This window comes from Canis lupus, chromosome 1, assembly GCF_011100685.1.
Source record: "Canis lupus familiaris isolate Mischka breed German Shepherd chromosome 1, alternate assembly UU_Cfam_GSD_1.0, whole genome shotgun sequence".
Classification (NCBI taxonomy): domain Eukaryota; kingdom Metazoa; phylum Chordata; class Mammalia; order Carnivora; family Canidae; genus Canis; species Canis lupus.
Genome location: NC_049222.1, coordinates 18,575,045 through 18,595,822, shown reverse-complemented (window position 1 = coordinate 18,595,822; position 20,778 = coordinate 18,575,045). Strand labels below are relative to the sequence as shown.

Sequence of the window (20,778 nt, the reverse complement as noted above, 5' to 3'; positions counted from 1 at the left end):
TACCCCTGAACGGATGAAGTGTTTGATAAGGGGGGGACTTTTCTGAAGATTTCTTTTCGGCAGCTACACAGACAGCTGCAATTCATGGGCGACACTGATTGCCAGAAACGCTATGGATTGGCATGGGGTCTGCAGCTCACAGATCCTGATCAATACCCCCACACTCACACGCCAGATGGTTTGGGGAAGGACAAAAATAAAATAGTCCAAATCAACCCACCATTATGTCTTTTTGTATTGCTCTGATAAACCTAGTTGTAGCACAAATGTGTTCTCCCAACACAAAACCTTCCTCAGGATTTTAACATTTGGGTAGAAATAAGCAGCCCCCCCCCCCTTCCTGGGATTTGGGCTGTGGTTACTGTTGTTTGGTAGAAACAAAGCTGATGGGCCCCTTATCCAGTCTGGGTTTACTTGAGGTCTATGTATTTTTGTGTGTGTGTGAATAATTTATAGGGTCTCTGTTTTTAATTGAATGCTCACCTTTCTCTCCCTCTCAGAGCCTAAAATAAATAAATAAATAAATATATATATATATTTATTGAATGTGAAAACGCATATGAAAAGCTCTGGTAAAAATTTCCAGTCTATCTCTACAATTACTAACTCAAGTTTTTTTTTTTCTTTTATAATGCAATAGCTTACATTTGTTGTCAAAGCTGCATTTTATTTACAGACTTCTTTTGACTCATTCAAGTATCTGATTTTGAAGAAAATCAGACCTGCGGAAGTGGTATGCTAAGAAATGGATATCCTGATCCCGGTGTAATGGCTGGTGCAACTGTCCAGATTCTAATAGTCGTGAACTAGCACTCCTGCTACCACATTTCTGTACAGTCTAATTGTGAATCAAATGCTGAGGAGAAGGGGGACCGAGTGTAGCTTCAATTTTTTTTTTTTTTAATTCTGAGTTACACAACTTCTGAAGGTTAGAGTACATGTGTAAACAAGGGGCAGTTAGAAAGCAATTCTTCCTTTTATTTTCTCAGAGAAAGAAACATCAAAGATATTTTGAAACATATTTGAAAATCTTATTGATATTCTTAAAATTATCCTCAAGTAGAAAATATGTTTTTCTTTTTAGAAAGAAAAGGAAAGGGCATGCAAGACTAATTTAGCAAAAATCAAGATGCTGACTAAAAACGCACATTAATTTCCCTTTTAAATGGGTTTTAGGTTGACATACAAAACCTCAAACCATCATTAAGAAAAACAACGTGAAAAATCTGCTTTAATCTAGCCCAATGAAATTATACACAAAGAAGCCAATACGATTTCATGATTTCCCTGAGATCGCCAATATTGATCGAGGGAAGGGGGAGGGAGGGTGGAAGAGAGGGAGGAGGGAGAGAGGGAGGGAGCAAGGCAGCAAGAATATGCAACTCACCTTTCAACTCTCCAGCACGTGACTGCTCCCAGGCACACCAAAATGCAATTCCCAGGAGCAGATTTATCTTGGTAGCCTGGTAAACGAGTTTATCATTTTGAAAAATTCTTTTAATGGCCATCTATATACTCGGGTTTCTGTATGGAGGCAGTGCCTACTCAGTGTCCCAGCCTGGGGTCACTGGCCGCTCCTGGAGCCTGAAGCCAGGGCAGGGAAGGCTGTGTTCAGACATTGGGGCATATCAGACTCTTTGCCCAGCCTTGCTGCTCTCCTGCCCTATTTCAGTCTGGGAGCACTCCTAGACCAACAGGAGGTTGCGCTTTTGTGAACTTTTGTCCAACTCCCTAAGTTTTTCAAACATTAACTGTTTCAAATTATCCCAAGTATCCAGCTGCCATATATAAGGTGGGGAGTGGAAAGAGAGACAGCAGGAGAGGGTGGAGAGGGCGAGGAAAGACAGAGAAACAAAAAACTCAGTTATTTTACCTGTCTGATTTGGTGACATTAAAAAATGTGACAGCTAGGAAAGCGTGTCTAGCAAAGCAGAGGACCGTCCACTTTCTTACCCAGGCTTTCATTCCAAAAAAAAAAAAAGGGGGGGGGGGCAGCTCCTTGAAAGAGTAATTGGCAAGGTATTCGCCAGAGCTCAATAAAGTTGATCTATGAATAACGTCACTGTACATTCATGTAACAGGATGGTGTGGGAGGGGGTGGATTTTTGTTTGTTTGTTTGTTTGTGTGTTTGTTTGTTCTGTAGCTAGAAGGGAAAGCAGGGCAGCCGCAAAAGGTCATCAAGACTAAGAACTATTTTCCAAATGAATCAAACCTTTCTCTAGCACCAGGAAGGCACATACAGTATTCCAGGCTGTGTCCTTGTTTTCTTATCAAGTTTTCTCTAACAGCTGGAAGTGGTTGGAGGGGGCTGTCTTAAGGAGACCCCCTGCTCTTCTTTTGACAGCTGATCAAAAGAAAATAGGTCACGCTTCTCAAACTTATGTCCACCCTGTCCTTAATTACTGTCTCTTTAAACAAAGGCAACATCTGCGCAACCTCAGCCAGCTTGAATCTTCGGAGGCAAACAGAGCGCAACCTGCTTTGGAAGAATCTGTTACTTTTAAGGGTTTCAATGCCGGGCAGTTGCAGGTCTTCAGCCACCACCCCTCCACCCCTCCACCCCCCACCCAGGCCTCAGAAATCTCCACCTCCTCCCTCCGCCCGCTCCCCTAGCGGCCCCCGACCCAGGGTTACGGAACAGCGGACGTTCTGGGGAGACGAAGGTGCACCTTTTTTTTTTTTTTTTTTTTAATGCTGCGTCCTAAAACTCGCCAGGGTTTTGGTCTTTCCAGAGACAAGTTTTGGATATTACAGATGTCGGCCAAGGGGCCGTGTCCCCTGCCCCCGGAGGCAACCTGGGGCGTTCCTTTCTCGGGGTGCGCGCGCGCGTGTGTGCGCGTGTGTGTGTGTGTGCGCGTGTGTGTGCGCGGTACAGGGAAAACCCGCGGGGGTCGTCCCGGACGGTCTCCGTACTCCCTGCTCCCAGGAGGAGAAGTTTGCACCCGATGGGCAACAATCGGTAACAATCTTGCGGGCACCCTCTCCCCTCCCACCCACCCTCCACTTCTTTCCAAGTCCCCAACAGGGGAGGCATTTGATCACCTTGAAGCCGCAGCTCCTAGAGTTCTAGTTTTGTTTTGCAACCTCACAGGGCCCTTCTGGAGCCTCATAACTGGGAGATTTATGGGCTCGCCGGGTAATTAAATGATGTTATTGTGTTAACTTTGCTTTGGATTACGGTGGCCCGCACCGCCGAGGGGCTGGCGTCGCCGGGCGCAGCTCGGAGGCGGCGCGGGGCTTGGGGTTCCTTCCGCCCGGGCAGACCGCGCACGCCTCGGTCTGGGGAATGTGCCCTGCATGCATTAGAAATACAGAAGCGCCTGCATTTTTAAAAGGGTCAACTACAGGCTCTGAGATAGAGACGCTTGGGAAGTGGCTCGCTAGGAGACTTGGGTTTGTTTTTTGTTTTTTGTTTCTTTTTTTCCAGCAGTACAGACTGGCTTGCTAGCCTCCAGAAAAAGAAAAAAAAAAAAAAAAAAAAAGCTGTAGGGTGAAGCAAAGGGAACTAAAGCAATGCCCTTTTCTACAGATCGCAGCTGCTCGAGAGGGACCCAGAGCGGCATCTTTAACATGATTTCTCCCCCGTGCTCTCACTCTCGCCTCTCTCTCCCCGCGACCCTCTCTTCTTCTTCTCCTCCCTCCCTCCCTCTCCTTGACGTTTGATTCTAGTGGCAGAGGAGAAAAAAAAAAAAAAGGCACAGAGCCGTCAGCCAAACCTGAAACGGCCGGCCCCGCCCCCTCCGCGGCCATTGGCAGGCGCGCCCGGGAGGCCCGCCCCCCGGGGCAGCGGCGCGCTCGGAGTGGCCGCGCCCGACGCCCATCGGGCGCCGCCCCGCCCCGCGCCCGGGAGGCTAGGTTGGCTGCCCCGGCGAGCGGCAGAGCCCTTCTGGACAGCTCCCGCTCACCCAAACAGAAGACGTCGGCGCCGGAGCGGGCTCGGACATGGCGAGGCAGCGCGCCGGCCCGAGCGGCGGGGCCCGGTGATCCCCCCTCCCCGCCCCCCCCCGCACGCACGCCCCGGCCGCCCCTCCCCGCCCCCACCCCACCCCGCCCGGGCGCGCCCGCACCCGCGCCCGCACCCGCGCCCGCACCCGCACCCGCACCCGCACCCGCACCCGCGCCCGCACCCGCACCCGCACCCGCGCCCGCAGCCCGCAGCCCGCAGCCCGGGGCGCACGCCCGCGCGCACACTCCCGCACTCGCGCGCCCTCCCCGCTCCCGCGCCCCGGCCCCGCCACGCGCGCCTCGCCCGCCCGCCGGCCGCCCCCGCCGCCCCCGCCGCCCCCGGGCCCCGATGGACTGAATGAAGGCTGCCTACACCGCCTATCGATGCCTCACCAAAGACCTAGAGGGCTGCGCCATGAACCCGGAGCTGACAATGGAAAGTCTGGGCACTTTGCACGGGCCGGCCGGCGGCGGCAGCGGCGGGGGCGGGGGCGGGGGCGGCGGGGGCGGCGGCGGGGGCCCGGGCCCTGAGCAGGAGCTGCTGGCCAGCCCCAGCCCCCACCACGCGGGCCGCGGCGCCGCCGGCTCGCTGCGGGGCCCGCCGCCGCCGCCGCCGCCGCCGCCCCCGCCCCCGCCGGCCGCACACCAGGAGCTGGGCACGGCGGCGGCGGCGGCGGCGGCGGCGTCGCGCTCGGCCATGGTCACCAGCATGGCCTCGATCCTGGACGGCGGCGACTACCGGCCCGAGCTCTCCATCCCGCTGCACCACGCCATGAGCATGTCCTGCGACTCGTCCCCGCCCGGCATGGGCATGAGCAACACCTACACCACGCTGACGCCGCTCCAGCCGCTGCCGCCCATCTCCACCGTGTCCGACAAGTTCCACCACCCGCACCCGCACCACCACCCGCACCACCACCACCACCACCACCACCAGCGCCTGTCGGGCAACGTCAGCGGCAGCTTCACCCTCATGCGCGACGAGCGCGGGCTCCCGGCCATGAACAACCTGTACGGCCCCTACAAGGAGATGCCCGGCATGAGCCAGAGCCTGTCCCCGCTGGCCGCCGCGCCGCTGGGCAACGGGCTGGGCGGCCTCCACAACGCGCAGCAGAGCCTGCCCAGCTACGGGCCGCCGGGCCACGACAAAATGCTCAGCCCCAACTTCGACGCGCACCACACTGCCATGCTGACCCGCGGGGAGCAGCACCTGTCCCGCGGCCTGGGCACCCCGCCCGCGGCCATGATGTCGCACCTCAACGGCCTGCACCACCCGGGCCACGCGCAGTCCCACGGGCCGGTGCTGGCGCCCAGCCGCGAGCGGCCCCCCTCGTCCTCGTCTGGCTCGCAGGTGGCCACATCGGGCCAGCTGGAGGAGATCAACACCAAAGAGGTGGCCCAGCGCATCACGGCCGAGCTGAAGCGCTACAGCATCCCGCAGGCGATCTTCGCGCAGAGGGTGCTGTGCCGGTCTCAGGGGACGCTCTCCGACCTGCTGCGGAACCCAAAACCGTGGAGTAAACTCAAATCTGGCAGGGAGACCTTTCGCAGGATGTGGAAGTGGCTTCAGGAGCCCGAGTTCCAGCGCATGTCCGCCTTACGCCTGGCAGGTAAGCCCAGGAGGGCCCCCCGGAGCCCGGCTGCTGCGGGGAGGGCTCCGGGCCGCTGTGGCCCCAGGCCCGCGCGCCTCGCCTCCGCTCCTGCCTCCTCCCCGCTCCGCTCTTCCTATTTTCTCTCCACTTTATTTCTTCTTCTGTCATTTCCTCCTCCTCCTCCCTTCTTCCTTGTCTGCTTTCTCTTTTTCTCCTGCATTTTCATATTTCTCTTCCTCCCTCTTGGACTCCAAGCTCTCATTGACCGACCACCCCCCTCCACCACCACATTTCATTCACCAGCCCCCCCTCCCCCGTGTGCCCATGTTACCCCCTCTTTCTGACCTTCCCTACTTGTGGGACAAGGGACCCCGGGTGCGCAGTGTGCACTAGGAGCCTTCTCTTTACAGGACTCACAGAGGCCGGGGATTGGCCTTTTTCAAAGCCCTGTGCACTTGAACTCTTGCTTAGACAATACATTTCGGTTTTCCGGGCTGCCTGGTCCCCCTCTATGGAGGCAGTTGAGGGGCTTTGCTCCTCAGAAAGGGAAAAAAAAAAATTCTCCGTTCTTCTCCCACCACCGTATCAGGCAAACTTCTTTAGTTATTAGCAGGAGTCACAATCTCGACCGCGCGGGGAGCGGGTGGCCAGGACACAGCAGCGCTTCCCGGGCTCACCTCCGGCCTCGGCGTTGGCGTGGGGGAGTGTGGCACGGAGAGAGCCGGGCTCGGGCCAGCCCCCGAGTCACTGCCCGCAGAGGGGAGCGTGCAAGGACGGAGGCTGGGACTCTCACATTCGCCTCCAGGAGAATGGAGGAGGAAAAACTAAGAACGGGAGAGCTCCCCAACACTCGCCGGCCACCCTGGCCCGGCTCCCAGCTCTTGCTGGCATTTGCCGAGGCTTGGCTGAGCTCGGAGGCAGGCTAGGCGCTCTTTAGGAGAGGTGCTGAAAGAATTAAGATGCAGGTTAGTTAATGCATCTTGGCCGCGGGCTGCAGGCTCCGCCTTTGCATGAAGCGGACGCCGATTGTGCGCGCAGCGCGGCGGCGGGGAGGGCCGGCGGCCGGCGGGAGGGGACGGGTCGACGCGCTGGTTACATTGTTCTGGAGCGGGCTTGGCTCTTTGTGCCTCCTCTAGCGGCCGAGCCGCGAGGTACAGCCCTCTATTGTTCTAGGAGCACAGATACCTCCTGTGTGGGCGGCGGGAGCCGGAGAGAAAGACGCAGCGGTGGCTGCGACCGGCACACAGTCGTGCGCTTTTGTGCGCGCAGCCCCGGCTTGGTGCGCGGGGCGGCCGAGCTGCCCCCGGGCCCTAGCCGCCGGCCCCGAGGGGCAGGGTGGCCGGGCGCCCCACACAGCACCCTGCTGCAAGTCCGGGTGGGCAGTTGCCCTCGGACCGGGGCCGTCTGTCCGGAGCCGCGGGGCCACCGAGGGCACCGTTCGTGGTGGCAGGGATCGACGTTGGTGCGGAAAGTGGGATGCGCCTTGTGTGCGGCCGGCACGGTTGGGAGCCCGCTGTGCACAACGCGCTTCCGGAGCGGCGAGCTCGGGCTTCCTCCCCGGCTCCCTGGGGCTTTCCTCGCACCGCTGAGCCTGGCTGGTGGGGTGCGCTCTCCCGACGCCCGGCAGGGCTGGGGGCGTGTTCGCCCGGCCTTGGGGAGGGGGCGTTTCCACTCTGCCCGCCTCTGCCTATACCGGCTGTTGGGAGGATTCCGGTCTCCAGGCAGTAATCATCCCTCAGTGTTGATCTGAAAAGATACAGAAAACTGCCCCCCCCCCCCAAAAAAGCTTCCCCAAATCTGTGGACTCTTAATACTTTTGCGTAGGTGTAGTCATCTATCTTTCTCCTTTAGCTCTAGTTTAATTGTCTCCTACAATTTCCTCTGATTTGCTCCTAGGAAATATTAAGCAGTGAATAGAGGGCAGTGGTGAGAAATAAACTGGAGGCTACTGACACTTCTGAACAGTGGCGTACCCCCTTTGTATTAGGCGGGGGGGGCGGGGGGGAACACCTCGAGTCCCTCTCAGGTGAGCTTGCACACCCGCTGGCTTTCTGGGCACTAGGGACCAGAAAGAACTTGGCAGCTGCAGTGGAGGGTACAGTAAAGGCAGGATGACAGCTATTCTATTCCAGAGCATGTCAGAGCGCTGCCGCCCCCTCACGCCTGTCCTGCAAAGGACAAAGCAAAGAAAGAAAGAGAAAGAAGGAAAGAAAGAAAGAAAAGAGAAAGAAAGAAAGAGAGAGAGAAGGAAGGAAGGAAGGAAGGAAGGAAGGAAGGAAGGAAGGAAAGAAAGAAAGAAAGAAAGAAAGAAAGAAAGAAAGAAAGAAAGAAAGAAAGAAAGAAAGAAAAAGAAAGAAAGAAAGGCCTTGTGCCTATATGTGTCTGAAAGTGATATGCCAAGTATGCTTTATCAGTTAGCCGACCTCAGCCCCAAGCATTGCTGGGACAAGGGCACATGTGGCATACATGGGGGTCCCCAGTCCCACCACGCACCCCAGGAAAGTCGGGGTAGGGGGGCACTCTTTAGGGGCTGGCTTGGGGAAGCATGCAGGCTTTTCCAGGGAGGAGTTTGCTGAAGCCACCTCCACAGGAGACTGGAAGCCTCCTTCAGCGAGTGGGAAATTCCTGCTGAGGACCCCGCTTTGCTCAAGCATTCAAATGTGTGTCTGTTTTATTACCCCTCGATGAAAGGGGACAAGAGCTTTAGCCTTTTTATCTGGCCATTTTATCTGCAACTACAAGTGTGCTGAGTGGTTATTATTACATAGGAGGCTTTTCAGTTTGGGGTCAGTAGATCAGTCTCTTCAGACACTGACGCAGAAGCCAGAACTGGTAAGTAGGTATTATGTGCTCAGGAGCGCTAGGGGACAGGAGCAAATGGAGAAGAAAAGCAGAGGCCTTCCCCGCCAGGAGTATCGATCGGAATCCCCACGGGGACGCTGCTGACGGCCCACACGGTAGGGCTCCCGGGGAGAAGCCAGCCCTGTTGGCTCCACGGGGCGGCTGGACCTGACTGCCAGTCCCAAGCCTCGGAGAGCCCTCTGGGCACCTCTAGCTCACCCCTATCAGGCCTCTTTTTTCTCCCCTAGTCTCCTTTTACTTTCCCTTTCTCATTTTGGACCTCTCTGGGTCTTGCCAGAGGCCCAACCAAACAGGGGTTGAGGGACCTCAGAATCCAGGTCTGATTTGGATAACTTCCTATAGACCTCACCCTCAGGTGAAGCAGACCCCAGCACTACAGGAGCAGGTTTTTCCTCTGCGCTCCCACCTGCCTCCCGCAGGTCTCTCTCCCCCGCGCCAACTGCTTGGTGTATCCACAGCTCAGGGTGGCATTTCTAAGGGCAAGGGACAAGACACAGTAAGCTCAAATCGCCCCAGCACTAGTTTTCAGAGAGGTGGACTCCAAGAGCACTATTTCGTTAGGAAAAGGTGGCCAGGGCAGCAGGTGGTTGTAGGTGTACCCAGTTGGTCCCAGTACTGGTTCTGGAGGCATGCTCCTGCAGGGCAGTTTGTATACCCCGGTGAGAGACAGCAAGGACAAACTCCCGCAGGTCTGAACACAAACACTCCCAGACATTGAGCCCGTCTCTGAACCAAGCACAAACACGAAAAAAGGAGGGACTGGAAAAAAAAAAAAAAACGGGTAAACCCTGGACAGGAGCGTCACGGAGGAAAATCAAGGCTTCCGTGGCAGGAGTGGTTTCCTCCAACGCACAGAAGACAGAGCAAAGCCTCTGACAATAACCTGCCAAGGTTTGCGCCTCCCGAGACCCAGGCTCCGGGGCGGCCTGCTTGGAACTTGCCACACATCCGGCGGTAGATAGACACACGGCCCAGTTCAGACAGCAACTCCGGGCGGCCAGGCTGGAGGCACCCGAGGGGCTTTCACCCACCTACCAAGGTGTGGCCTGGGTCACAGGACGCCCGCAGCGGCGGAGCTTGGCCGGCCCAGGGCGCAGCGGCTCCGGCCAGAGGCGCCACAGGCCTGCGTGTCCCCTTCGGTGCCAAGGAAAAGGCACCTTCTAAGCGGAGAGGCAGGGACCTTATTGTCGGAACCTCACACCCCACCGCACCCCTTCCGCTGGTCCGCCTCCGGCCCAGCTCGGCCCAAGTCTCCCGGCAGTGAGAGACCCAACGCATCCATGTCCGTGTCCAACACAAAATACTTTTGCCAGCTGGCCGGTCGGATTAATGTTGGGAAAGCTCGTTACTGTCCTTGCTTGGTCAAGCCCCGGGTGCCTGGAGAACACCTTCCTAACACACATTAGAGTGAGCGGCGCGGGCGGAGAGGGCAGGGCGCTGGAGAGGGTGGTGAAGCCGAGCGCGAGAAGCAGCCTAGGCCGCCAGGCGCCCCGGACGCGGGTGGCTGTGCATTTATTTTTATTCCAGGCTTTCCACCGTGTGGTTATGTCACTTTCTCAAACAAATGTGTATATGGAGGGAGATCGATGCTGATAATGTTTAGAAGATTAAAAGAGCATTAATGCTGGCAACAATAACGTAAACGTGTGGACCCAGATCTCATTGATCTGGAACCTGATCCGGCGCGTTTCCAGTAAGCCCGACGGCGGGCTCTTCCCAGCAGAGTGCTCGCCAGCGCCCCCGCTCCCCAGCGCCCCTGCTCCCGTTGGGCCCCGGTGTCGGCCACGGCTTCTCCCCGGCGCGGCCCCTTCCCGAGGCTTTCTGGGTCGCAGAGCTGCTAGCCATCTCTGTAGCCCGAGCGCGCCCCGCGGCCTGCGCTCCCGGCCTAGGGCTCTGCGGCTGGTGGAGTCCACGAAGAGGCTGCAGGGGACGGTGCCGGAGTCCTCCCGGCTCGCGTCTCTCTCTCTCTCTCTCTGTCCTGGGGTACCCGTCACTCCCGGGTCCGCATGACTCCCGTCAAACTGGGCCCGGGGCAACTTCTTCCCTCCTCCTAAGCCACCCAGGACGTTTGACCTACCTCTCGACTTGCGGGAACGACCAAACCCAACTTGGAAATGTCTCTCATGCTGCCCAGTAGCCGCGCAGCTTCTGGATCCTCAGATCCCCTCGCGGCTTTCCTGTGTCTTCATTAAAAGGAATCATTCACCCTAAAGTGTTCGCATTAGGTGGGAAATTAAATGCCGCCCCAGTGACAAAGGCTTGGGCTTCATCCCTCAGAAGGGTCTGCTCTAGGTTAATTGGGTCAACCCGGGAAGAATCTTGTTTCCTGTACCGGCTGCGGCAGGAAGTTAAGAAAATCAGACTGGGGAACGCCACCCCACCCCTTCCCGCTAGCTGGAGAGAACTTAGGCTCTGAGACCCGAGTGGGAGGTGTGTTTTTTTTCCCCCCTGAGGCACCTGCATTGACTGACTTTTGAGCTCTTCCTTCCTTCCCCTGAGGGAGATGGGCACCCCGTGCCCCAGTGGCTCCCCTTGCCAAATGGTGGCTTATTCTTCCAGACAGGAACACTAAGGTGAATTTTACTGAAAAGAATGAAAGAACTGGGGTGGTCGTGGGGATGGGATGGGAATTAAATTGTTCTGGCTTTTCAAAATCCTAAATCCTCCAGTTGGTGAGAACTAAGCTTTTCCTTCAAGAGGTGGTCTCAATCTGGAAGGAAAGGAGTGTTTTCCTTCCTTCTTCTAGAATAAAATGAGAAAAAGGAGGAAGAGAGAGGAGAGAAGGAGAAAAATCTTTCATGGTTCTGCCTTGAGATGTGCCAAAGGGTGAACTGGTATTTCTTTCTGTCATTCCCAGAGACGGGGCTCAGCTTCCCCACCAGTGGACTTCTTAATGACGGGAGCTTTGAGACATCTTGATTTCTTTGCCCTACCCCCTTCCTGAAAACTACAGTTACCTGGATCAGGTGATCAGATACAGAGGATGGGTGGTGTCCTTCAGAACTGGAAGACAACTGTCCCCCTCCCCATTGACCCCACTTGAAAAGCTCCTAGGTTCTAGGAGGGATGAGTGCATTTAGACTGTCCTTCATATACATCTTAGAACCCCAAAATAGAGCAGGGGTTCTGGTGAATGGTGAGGGGAGGGCAGAGGGGAAACTGATTCCCCGGATTTTGTCTCCAAGAGGAGAAATGCTTTACTTCCCTCCAGAGTCAGGTCTGTCTGGAGGTAACGGGGCTCTGGGCAGGTTTACCTTCTCAAGCTCCAAACCTGAACCTTAGGGAAGGAGTGCTTGCCTCTCCTTCTGTCTTTGACACAAGACTTTATTGTCAGGTCACTCTTGGTTTTCTGTCCATTAGTATCTGTTTCTAAAGGAATATCAGAGGAAAGAGGTTGAGGGAAGACAATACTGAGCCTCACCACACCACAGCTGGTGGCTGATGTTGGCAGAAACTGTCTTCGGGAAGAGTGGTATCATGTAGGGGGATCCCTGGAGGAATGAAAACCTCAAAGGAGAAGGAGAGAGATTTAATTTCTGGGTTCTTGCCAAAGGAAGGGAAATGAAAGGGGAATAAATAGAAATAATTCCCTGGATAAAGGGCCCTGGGGAGAAGGGTGTGTATGGAGTAAGGCCCTGGGCCTTAAACTTTATCTACAGACTCTCTGGATTATCCTCACCCCTGACCATCTTAGAGACACTTTTTTTTTTTTCTCTTGATCTGGGGAAAGTCACTTTCTCCAGGTGATACTTTTCTTGGTGGAGAGAGAACATTATGAAGAAGCCTAATGGGATCATTTATGGTATCCTGTACAGAGCCTGCTCAAGACGGGCTGGAGGCCCACCAGCACCCCTCTTCACCCACTCTGTCCCTCCACCCCACTTCATTGCCTTTGGGAAAGGCTTTTTGTTATCAAAGTCTCACTCAAGGCAACAACTCTGGAAAATGTGCATAGGTTCTTGTAAGCACAGGGAGAGGGAAGGATGGGAAACTGGATAATCAGCCCATCTGATACCTGACAAGGTGTGGGATGGGCAAAGCACAAGGGCAGGCTGTGGACATGCATATGGAGTTAGTCTTATTTAGGGAGCAGGATTCCTAGAAGTTGTGGACATTTTTTTATGAAAAACCATCCCCACGCAAATTGCCCCAGAGGGAAGGGAGGCTCTGCATTCCACTTTGGTGCCTCTGTCGCCATTCGAAGATCCATTACTCTCCTGTAGAAAGCAGACTTTGTTTGGGTTGGAAGCACACCTCCAACGTAATTTAATCAGCATCGGACTTTGGCTCGTGTAATCAAATATACATATACTTTCTCCTGCAGGAAGAAAAATAATTTCTCTGTAACTGGTATTGACTTGAAATCATGTAATCTCTGGAAAGCATCACATTTTTAAAGGGAAAGGCAAAATTAAGGGGGAAAGAACCCACAGGTTTGGTGGTGTGCCTTACCATCGCTAAGAGAGCCAGTTACCACCTAAGAAAGGGCTTCTTCAATTTTAGATATTTCATTCCAGCTGCTTTTGTACAGTTAACCCCACAAATCTATACAGGTAGGAAACGACGTTGACTGGCCCACCAGATCCTAGGAATTTGGGCTTTATATTTGGGTTGAGACATCCTTGGAGGAACCTTTTGGTGTTCCACAGGCAGCAGCAGCAAAATCTCAGTGGGCCATGAGCCCTTCTTTAATGGTGATTGGTAGCTATTGGCAGCTCACTCCCTACTCTACCCTCGGGGCCTTAAGCGTGAAGCTCTGCCCTAGAGCATCCTCCCCGAGCAAGCCCGGACTCCCCACCCCCAGGGCGAGGCTTTGGGCTTTACCCAAGTTGAGTCTGTTAGGGAATCTGTTGTAAACACAGATCCATTGATTTGCATTTGTCAGAGAGTAAAGTTAAACCAGTGAAAAGAGAAGCCCTTACCCTTTTATGCAGGGCCAGGGAAACCTTTCATATTGATCCTATTGATCCAACCTTTCCCTTTAAGGAAACCACATAGTTAAAGACCCTCGTTCAATAGATTTACCCTTCGTGCTTGTGATATTCCTTTAAGTGTTCTCATCTAGGATAGCTGGGCATTAAGCCCACACTCCAAACCAAACAAAAATGAAAAGGAGGGGGGTAGGAGGGGAGGGGTCAGGAGGCAGAGTTGTGGGAAGTGAAATTGAATCAAACTGAAATGTGTAATGACTCTGTTGGAGATGTTTTTCTTGTTCTTCTGAGATGACATGCAGGGTTAAGAACAAAATAGATGCATTTAGCGTCTCTCTCTCTCTCTCTCTCTCTCTCTCTCTCTCTCTCCTTTTTTCCACAAAAGAAAATCTGTTTATATGCTAGAGTAGCAATGTCTCAGGAGCATCATTTTCTACTATAAATGTATTTCAATCCAGCCACTAGCTTGGTTGATTCAAGCTGGTACTTCAAAGCAGTTAATACTTCCATAAAAATTATTTTGGTTCATTTGTAGCAAATCAGGAGTAGAATAGAACTGTCCCAGAAATGCCATATTTTGGACCACGTATTTGAGCATGGACACCAAAGTCACTTCAAAAGACAGAGGGCTTGGAGTTTTGTGTTCTGATGAAAGTAGGTAGAAACCAGGCCAACAGAAGGGGCAACCTTTTTTTTTTTTTTTTTTTTTTTTTTTTTAGAGCAGTAGAGATAGAATAGGAATTGCTAAATGTTCCTCAGTATCCCTCATGTTTGCAAATATGAAAATGAAAGTCCCCTTTGTTTCCAGAACTGTTGGCATGATCCATTTCATTTCTTCCTTGACCCTTTTTTGTTCTGTAAATAACATCCATTTGTGATTTTTTTTTCAACATAGTACATGCATTATTCCTAATTGGCTATCTCTTGGGTTGTGTTCAGACATTCATGTTTGTTTTCTGTGATTGAAAAATATTAATGATTCCTTAGGTGAGCTAATGTATTTATCTGCTGAGTGAGTTCAAAGGCCAGAGTTCAGCTATGGTTCAGGTTAATTGAACAGGAAGCAGTGAGCTCTCCAGGCTATGTTGAGCAAGGGACCAGTCCCTTAAAATATCACACTCAGCAAACACACAATTTCACTGTCCTCATCCTGGAGTCTGATGTAAGAGGCTCAGATCAACTTGGATTGCCTGTTTAAAAACCCAAAGCAAAGCACAGCAACTGCAACAAAACCCTCACAGTCCCCCTCGGGGAAGAAGAGTTTTCTCATTGGCTAATTGCTTTATTGGTAGCACTGACCTGCAGAGCAGCTGCAGGGGCCTGCATGAAGGCTTAGGCCTCATAATAATGTGCTCCATTAGAACAGGGCAAGGCATTTTTTGTTTACTCAATTGGAGCTCCCTGCAAAGTGCCATTAACCCCAGTCCAATCGTGTGTGTGCTGCAAAAGCCAAAGGTCACACCAGTCAGGCTGTAGGCATAGCCAGCTCTACCCTGGTGGGAGGGAGGGGACATTCTGCTGGCATTGCCCTCCCTAAGCTGGGCCAGTCCTGTAGGCCCCTTCAGGGCTTTGACCGCAGCAAGCAGTTGCACAATTTGTTTACATTTCCCAATTGCTGAATCATGTTATTGATAATTAAACAGTTCTGATCTGAGCGCCATCAATCACACCAGAAAAAAAAAAAATCCTCCTACTAACCCTCTCTTTTCTATTTATGTTTTGTTCATTGTGCATTACAGTAAGTAGAATTGTGCAAACGGTGCTAATTTATTAGCAGGAGTGTAGTCTGGATAAGTGCTTGGATCCAGAGGAAGACAGACCTGCAAACATGGCTGGGGCACGGCTGGGGAGTTAATTTGGCAGAAAGAAGGTTTGAGGTGGAGCCCCAACCTAGTCAGGGCTTCTGTCGAGAGCACCTTGAGCTAGAGTGCCATCTGCCGGGAGTCTTCTAACTGCAATAAGCCCTGCACCTCCCAGGAGGCCCAACCCCCTTCCCTTACTTTGCTCCTAGTATGCGTCCCCATCCCCCACTCATATATTCTAGAGGGACTTTTTCCTTGTCCATTGGGACTCTAGCCCCTGCTTCTCCTAATTCATTGTCAAAGAGAAATCAGTGGCTCTGCTGTGATGGGTGAGGTGATTTTGCCCATCCTGCATGCACACTGAAGTAATAGTCTCCTCCTGCTTGAGAGAGGAGGGGTGGAGAAAGCAAAAAAGTATCTATGGGGGAGAAGAGGAATGGTGGTGTGTGTAGGTGAAACGGTTCAGTTGATGGTGCCAGTGAGAGCTGTGCCAGCTGTAAGGTGCTCTACAAAGGTAATATATTGTACGAGAAGAGGGGGTAGGAGAGAATTAGTATTGGCAGGGAGGACGTCAGGAAAGAGATACGCCAAGTCAGCCAGCCAGAGGTGGGCCCTGTGAAATCCCCTGGGATGAGGGAAAGTGAACCGACCAGCCATTTTGCAATTGCAAAGAAGTGAGCCAATGAGCTAGATTTGGAGCCAAACTGTGGAGCTGGCTGTAGCTCTGTGGGCGGCAGCTGTTTCCAGGCTGGCCTCCCATCGATCTCGGCCCAGAGCCCCTGGCTGCTTAGCGCCTGTGGGTGGGGGTGGCGGCCTCCGCGCCCCGCACGGGCTTCAGCACCACGAACAGCGCCACGGGGCGCCCCAGAGCCTGCGCGCTTGCAGGGCGCGGAGCCAGTTTCCATCTCAACCCAGAAAAAGGAAGATGGACCCTCTACTACTCGGGTTAAGTCTGGGCAGGACCCTGATCAGTAGCTCCAGCTCTCTAGATCTCAGCGCCCCAGACATAACAGGGCCTCGGATTTTCCTCCGGCGCCCCATGGCTTCAGTTCTCTGTGTGAGGTCACCAGTAATAGAGGGAGAGGAGGGGATGCCCAGTGAGAGGACAAAAGATGCTAAACGACCCTTTTCCTTCGGAAAAGGAAGAGCATTACCTCTGTTGGGGGGCTGAGGGATTGAACTGTTTTACTCCATGTTACTGCCTCTTGCAGACGCTGATTGCCACTCTCAACACAGTATGTTAGATTCGGATTGCCTTTCAAGGTTTACAGTGTGGTTGCCCCGCACACAGGTGTATACAAATGGATGCTTTCTTCTCCCCATCTCCATGCTGATTTTTGAAAACATGGTTTTCATTAAATTAAACAATATCCTTACATTGTTTCAGCAGTGATATTGCAGGGAGAGCCAACTAAGAGACATTACCTCCACTAAATCTTGAAGCTGGGTTTAATATCTTGAGTCGTCTTTGATGGGCTCTCTTTAAGAACCTCTGCACCACTTCTGTGGGCTAAGGGTTGAGTCACTTCCTCCAGGCCACACAATGGAGTCAGGTGGGCCTAGATAGGGTAAGAGCTAACATTAGGCACAGACCCCTGACTCTGGCCATATTTGGTCAGTTGGTCTGCTTTATTTGTGTTTTTATTCCGGAGAAAAGAGACAGATGGGTCCTTTTGGTCTTCAGTAAGACACAACTCACATCTCTCTGGGTTTCTAGTAAAATGGCCCTTGACTTCCCAAAGCTGATTAGAGATTTTATTTGTTTGTTTGTTTGTTTATTTGTTTGTTTGTTTGTTTGTTTTGGAAAGGGGGAAGGGGGCAGGGGAGGAGAGAGACAGAGAATCTCAAGTAGACTCCAGGCTGAGCTTGGAGCCTGATGCAGGGCTCAATCCCACAATCCTGAGATCATGATTTGAGCCAAAATCAAGAGCCAGACAGTCAGTCATCTGAGCCACCCAAGAACCACTCCCAAAGCTAATTAGAATGTAAAACTTCTGCTTTATTTGAAGGAATTTTAGTTCAAGCCTGATTTATTGCTGAAGTGGTTCTCAGGGAGGTAGGGCACAGGAACAGACAAGTGTGTCCACTTTAAAAGAAAGTCAAGAATATGATAGATGGATTGTCTTCCCTGTGACAATTCATCTTTAAATTCCAAGTGGCTCTTAGATAAAAAGAAGGAAAATACAGCCCAAAATAAAACAAATGTGAGAGAGCATTCACTCCCAATATTAAAAAGAAAATACTTTTCTTTGTCTAAATAACTAAAATTTTGCCCTAAAAAGGAGCAGGAACATATTTTAATTAGAACTAAGAACTGGTTTTAAATCTATTTGATAAACACTGATTAAAGCAGTTTCTTCAAGCTGTATAATCTTTGAATTTGCAGGCATGCATTTCTTAGTAGTTGGGTTACACCGTCAAAACCTTTTCCGGTAAAACATGGATTTGACAGTAAGCAAAGCCTTTTTTTTTTTTAAGTCTATTTTATATGTATCACTGCATCTTATTAAAATAAAACAGTGCACTCTGCAAGGACTTGTACCAAATGCATTTCCTTTCTGGTAAACTCAGTGTGCTTTTCAAAAGATATTTCAACAAGACTGCAATATGAACAGGACCTTTCCTAGACTTCTTTGATTCCAAATACTAAAAAGAAATTGGGTGGAGTAAGGAACTTTCTGCTTTTCTGAAACAATATGACAGACTCCCAAATCTAAAAGGTATTTTTTCAAATCTTGGGTTCATGTGTCTCCTAATGTATACCAGAGTTCAGTTCATGTTCAAGGCACAAGGGTGGATTCTTTATTCATCTCAACGTGCAGTCTCTCTTTCTTTCTCTTTCATTCTTCTGAAAAGGAAGAGACCACTTTTCTGATGAAGGCCAGTTCCTCAACCTGGTTCTGGGCTCTTGCCTTTACTTGCCTTCTCAGCACCCCAGCCCTCCCTGTGCTTTCAACCCCTTCCTCTCCATTACCTTTTTCCTGTCTGCATTTTTGTTCTCAAGTTTCTCTTTTTAAAAAAAAAAGAGTACCGCCCTTCCCCCCGCCTACCCCCAACACCAGTTCTAGCTTCATCTCTTCCCTCTCTTCACTTCTGGAGTTGCTTTAACTCTGTGTCTATTTCCTACATCCCCCTTCAGGCCCAGCCTTCTGCAGGCTGGTTCTAGCCACTCTTGTTTACTACACCAGCTCCTACGGGTGTCACTGTTGAGGTTTTTGAAGCCAAACCCAATGGATGCTTCTCAGTTCTTACTTTAATGTGGCCTGTCCTCAGCATTTGACACACTGCTGACCACCTGTGCCTTTCTCTTGACTTCTGACATAAAAATATACTCTCAACTTGTTAAGATCTGGCCACTCCTTGTCAGTCTCCTGCCTGGGCTCCTCTTGCTCTGTCCACCTAGCTCAGCATTCTGGCCTAGGCTATTTAATTTTTACGCTCAACATCCCCACCCTGGAAGATCTCATCCATTTAGTTACCATCTGTCTGTGCTGAGGACTTCTCAGTCTCTCCAGCCCTGATGTCTCTCCTAGCTCCAGGTCCTTATTTCCTTCTGCATCTGAACATCTTTGCCTGAATGCCCTCAAATTCGGTTTACCTCAAAGTGAACTCATGTTCTTGCCTCACTCTGACCCCTTTACCACTACCACTATAAATGAGACTCTTCATTTATTCTCTCTCTCTCTTTCAGTCATATCACCTTGTACACACCATAAGCTAGGAAATCAATTTGGACTCTCTCCTTTTCCTCTTTCCCCTTGAGTCAACCAGAATAGCCATATGGATTTTTATCTCCTAAATATCTGTCTGTATCTCTCCCTTCCTTGTGCTACTGCCCTGTTGGAGCCATCCCAACTTCAATAGCCTCCTGACTGGTCTCCCTATCTCCAGTCTTGACTTCTCCCATCCATTTCCCAAGCTTAAGCCAGAGTGACTTTTCTGGAACCCAAATATGATCACATTACACCGTTATTTAAAACTCATTGTTAGCTCCCTGTGACCATTGGATGAAGGTCCAGAACCCTAAGCAGTGTGTACCAGTCCGTAGATAGGTTGACCCCTGCTCGTGTCCAACCTCATCTCACATCGCTTCCCGTGCTGTACTATTGCCAGCTCCTCAAACACATCAGGCCATTCTTGGCCTAAAACACTTTTTCACACACTCAAATAACTTGAACTCAATTTCAAATCTTGGCTTCGATGTCCCGGCCTCTACAAAGTCTTCTCTAGTCTCCTAAATTGGGATGCCCTTGGACAATCCCTTCCATTGCACATAGAACACAAACAAGTATCACCTACTGATTTGTCATTGTCTTCCTGCCAAAGATTCTAAGTTCCACTAGAGCAAAGTTTGGAGATATCCTACAATAGGCAGCCAATAAGTATCTGTGAATAAATTAATAAAATATTTTTCTTTTGTATGACACTGCTTCTTCCCTCCCTTATACCCCCCAAGTTAGTAGATGGCATTTGAAAAAAGAGTCACCAGTGTTGAACACTACTGATCCATCATTTTGGAACAGTATTTCATATTTCACAATATCAATTTCTCATCAATGTCATTTCCCCCCTAAGTGAGGATACTATGGGTATTAGTTTTAAAGAGAATCTTAAGGTGGGGTTAAATCTTATCCAAGTTTCAGATTATCATCATTGAGGTGAGGGATGTAAAATGACAATCAGAATAGGGACCCATTTTACCAGTTAACACTAGTCCCCAAGGCAACCTGCTCTAATCAGGTAGTTTTTCTTGCTATTCTGCTCATACATTGTCTTCTTTGCCATGACCATGTCTTTTTGTACAGTCCTTTCCCCTACCTGAAATGTCTTATTTCCTGTCTCTCTTCAGGTCCCTTGCTGGCCACCTCAGTTATTCCTTATTTGGGTGTTCCCATTCTACTCTAGCCCATTCTTTTCTCTTTCTTTCCTGAGCTCTGGCTGTCATCATCCTTTCCAAACTACATAACAGATTCTTAGCAATGGTCTTATGCCACTCTCTAGACCTCTCTCCTATGTCTCCCCTATGATTCTCAAGAGGAGATATTATAATATTATGTATTATATCCCACAGCTACTGGTCCGCAGCTGACCCCATAGTAGGATTTTTTTTTCAAGTGAGACATTTGATAGACTCCTGCTTGTCTTTATGGATTCCCCTAATTTCCATCACTCTTCCAGGGAATAGGTTGCATATATTGACTTATATCTGGCATTCTTTGCTAGCCTCTGCTCTTCAAAAAGGAATAAATATTCTTTTCTATAAATGTTTCGATCGTTGACAGAAATTCTTGTTTACATAACCAAAAATAGATTCCTATGTCACCCTGAGATGATAGTTTAATATGGAGAAAACAGTGCTCAAAGATCGTTCTACTTCCACACAAAGCTGAACATTTTAGAACATTGATGCCTGTAAACACATCAGCAAATGAGAGGGACTCGTGTCCTCTTTTAAGTCATTCTAGCTACCAGTAAATTAAATTTGCATTTAAATAGCCATTACTCCATATTCTGCAAATACTTAGGTTATTGACTTAAATTTACCTATAAAGAAAAAAGCCAGAGGTCAACATTTTTATATTCATAAGTTTATTCTTTTCCATTCTCATTTCCTTATCCTCTGGCAAATGTGTACATAAACAAAA

General features: G+C 50.9%; 1 protein-coding gene and 1 long non-coding RNA gene across 2 annotated transcripts in view; one reads left to right on the top strand and one right to left on the bottom strand.

Moving 5' to 3' along the window:
- The window catches only part of LOC119870722, a 70,592-nt gene extending 68,935 nt beyond the window's left edge, over positions 1-1,657 (bottom strand). The window contains exon 1 of the long non-coding RNA XR_005353446.1: positions 1,388-1,657. This is a non-coding gene — a long non-coding RNA (uncharacterized LOC119870722). The remainder of the gene's footprint in view (positions 1-1,387) is intronic.
- A 2,647-nt stretch (positions 1,658-4,304) lies between these two features.
- The window catches only part of ONECUT2 (one cut homeobox 2), a 61,745-nt gene continuing 45,271 nt past the window's right edge, over positions 4,305-20,778 (top strand). The window contains exon 1 of the mRNA XM_038525928.1: positions 4,305-5,556. Coding sequence (XP_038381856.1) covers positions 4,305-5,556 — 1,252 coding nt within the window. The remainder of the gene's footprint in view (positions 5,557-20,778) is intronic.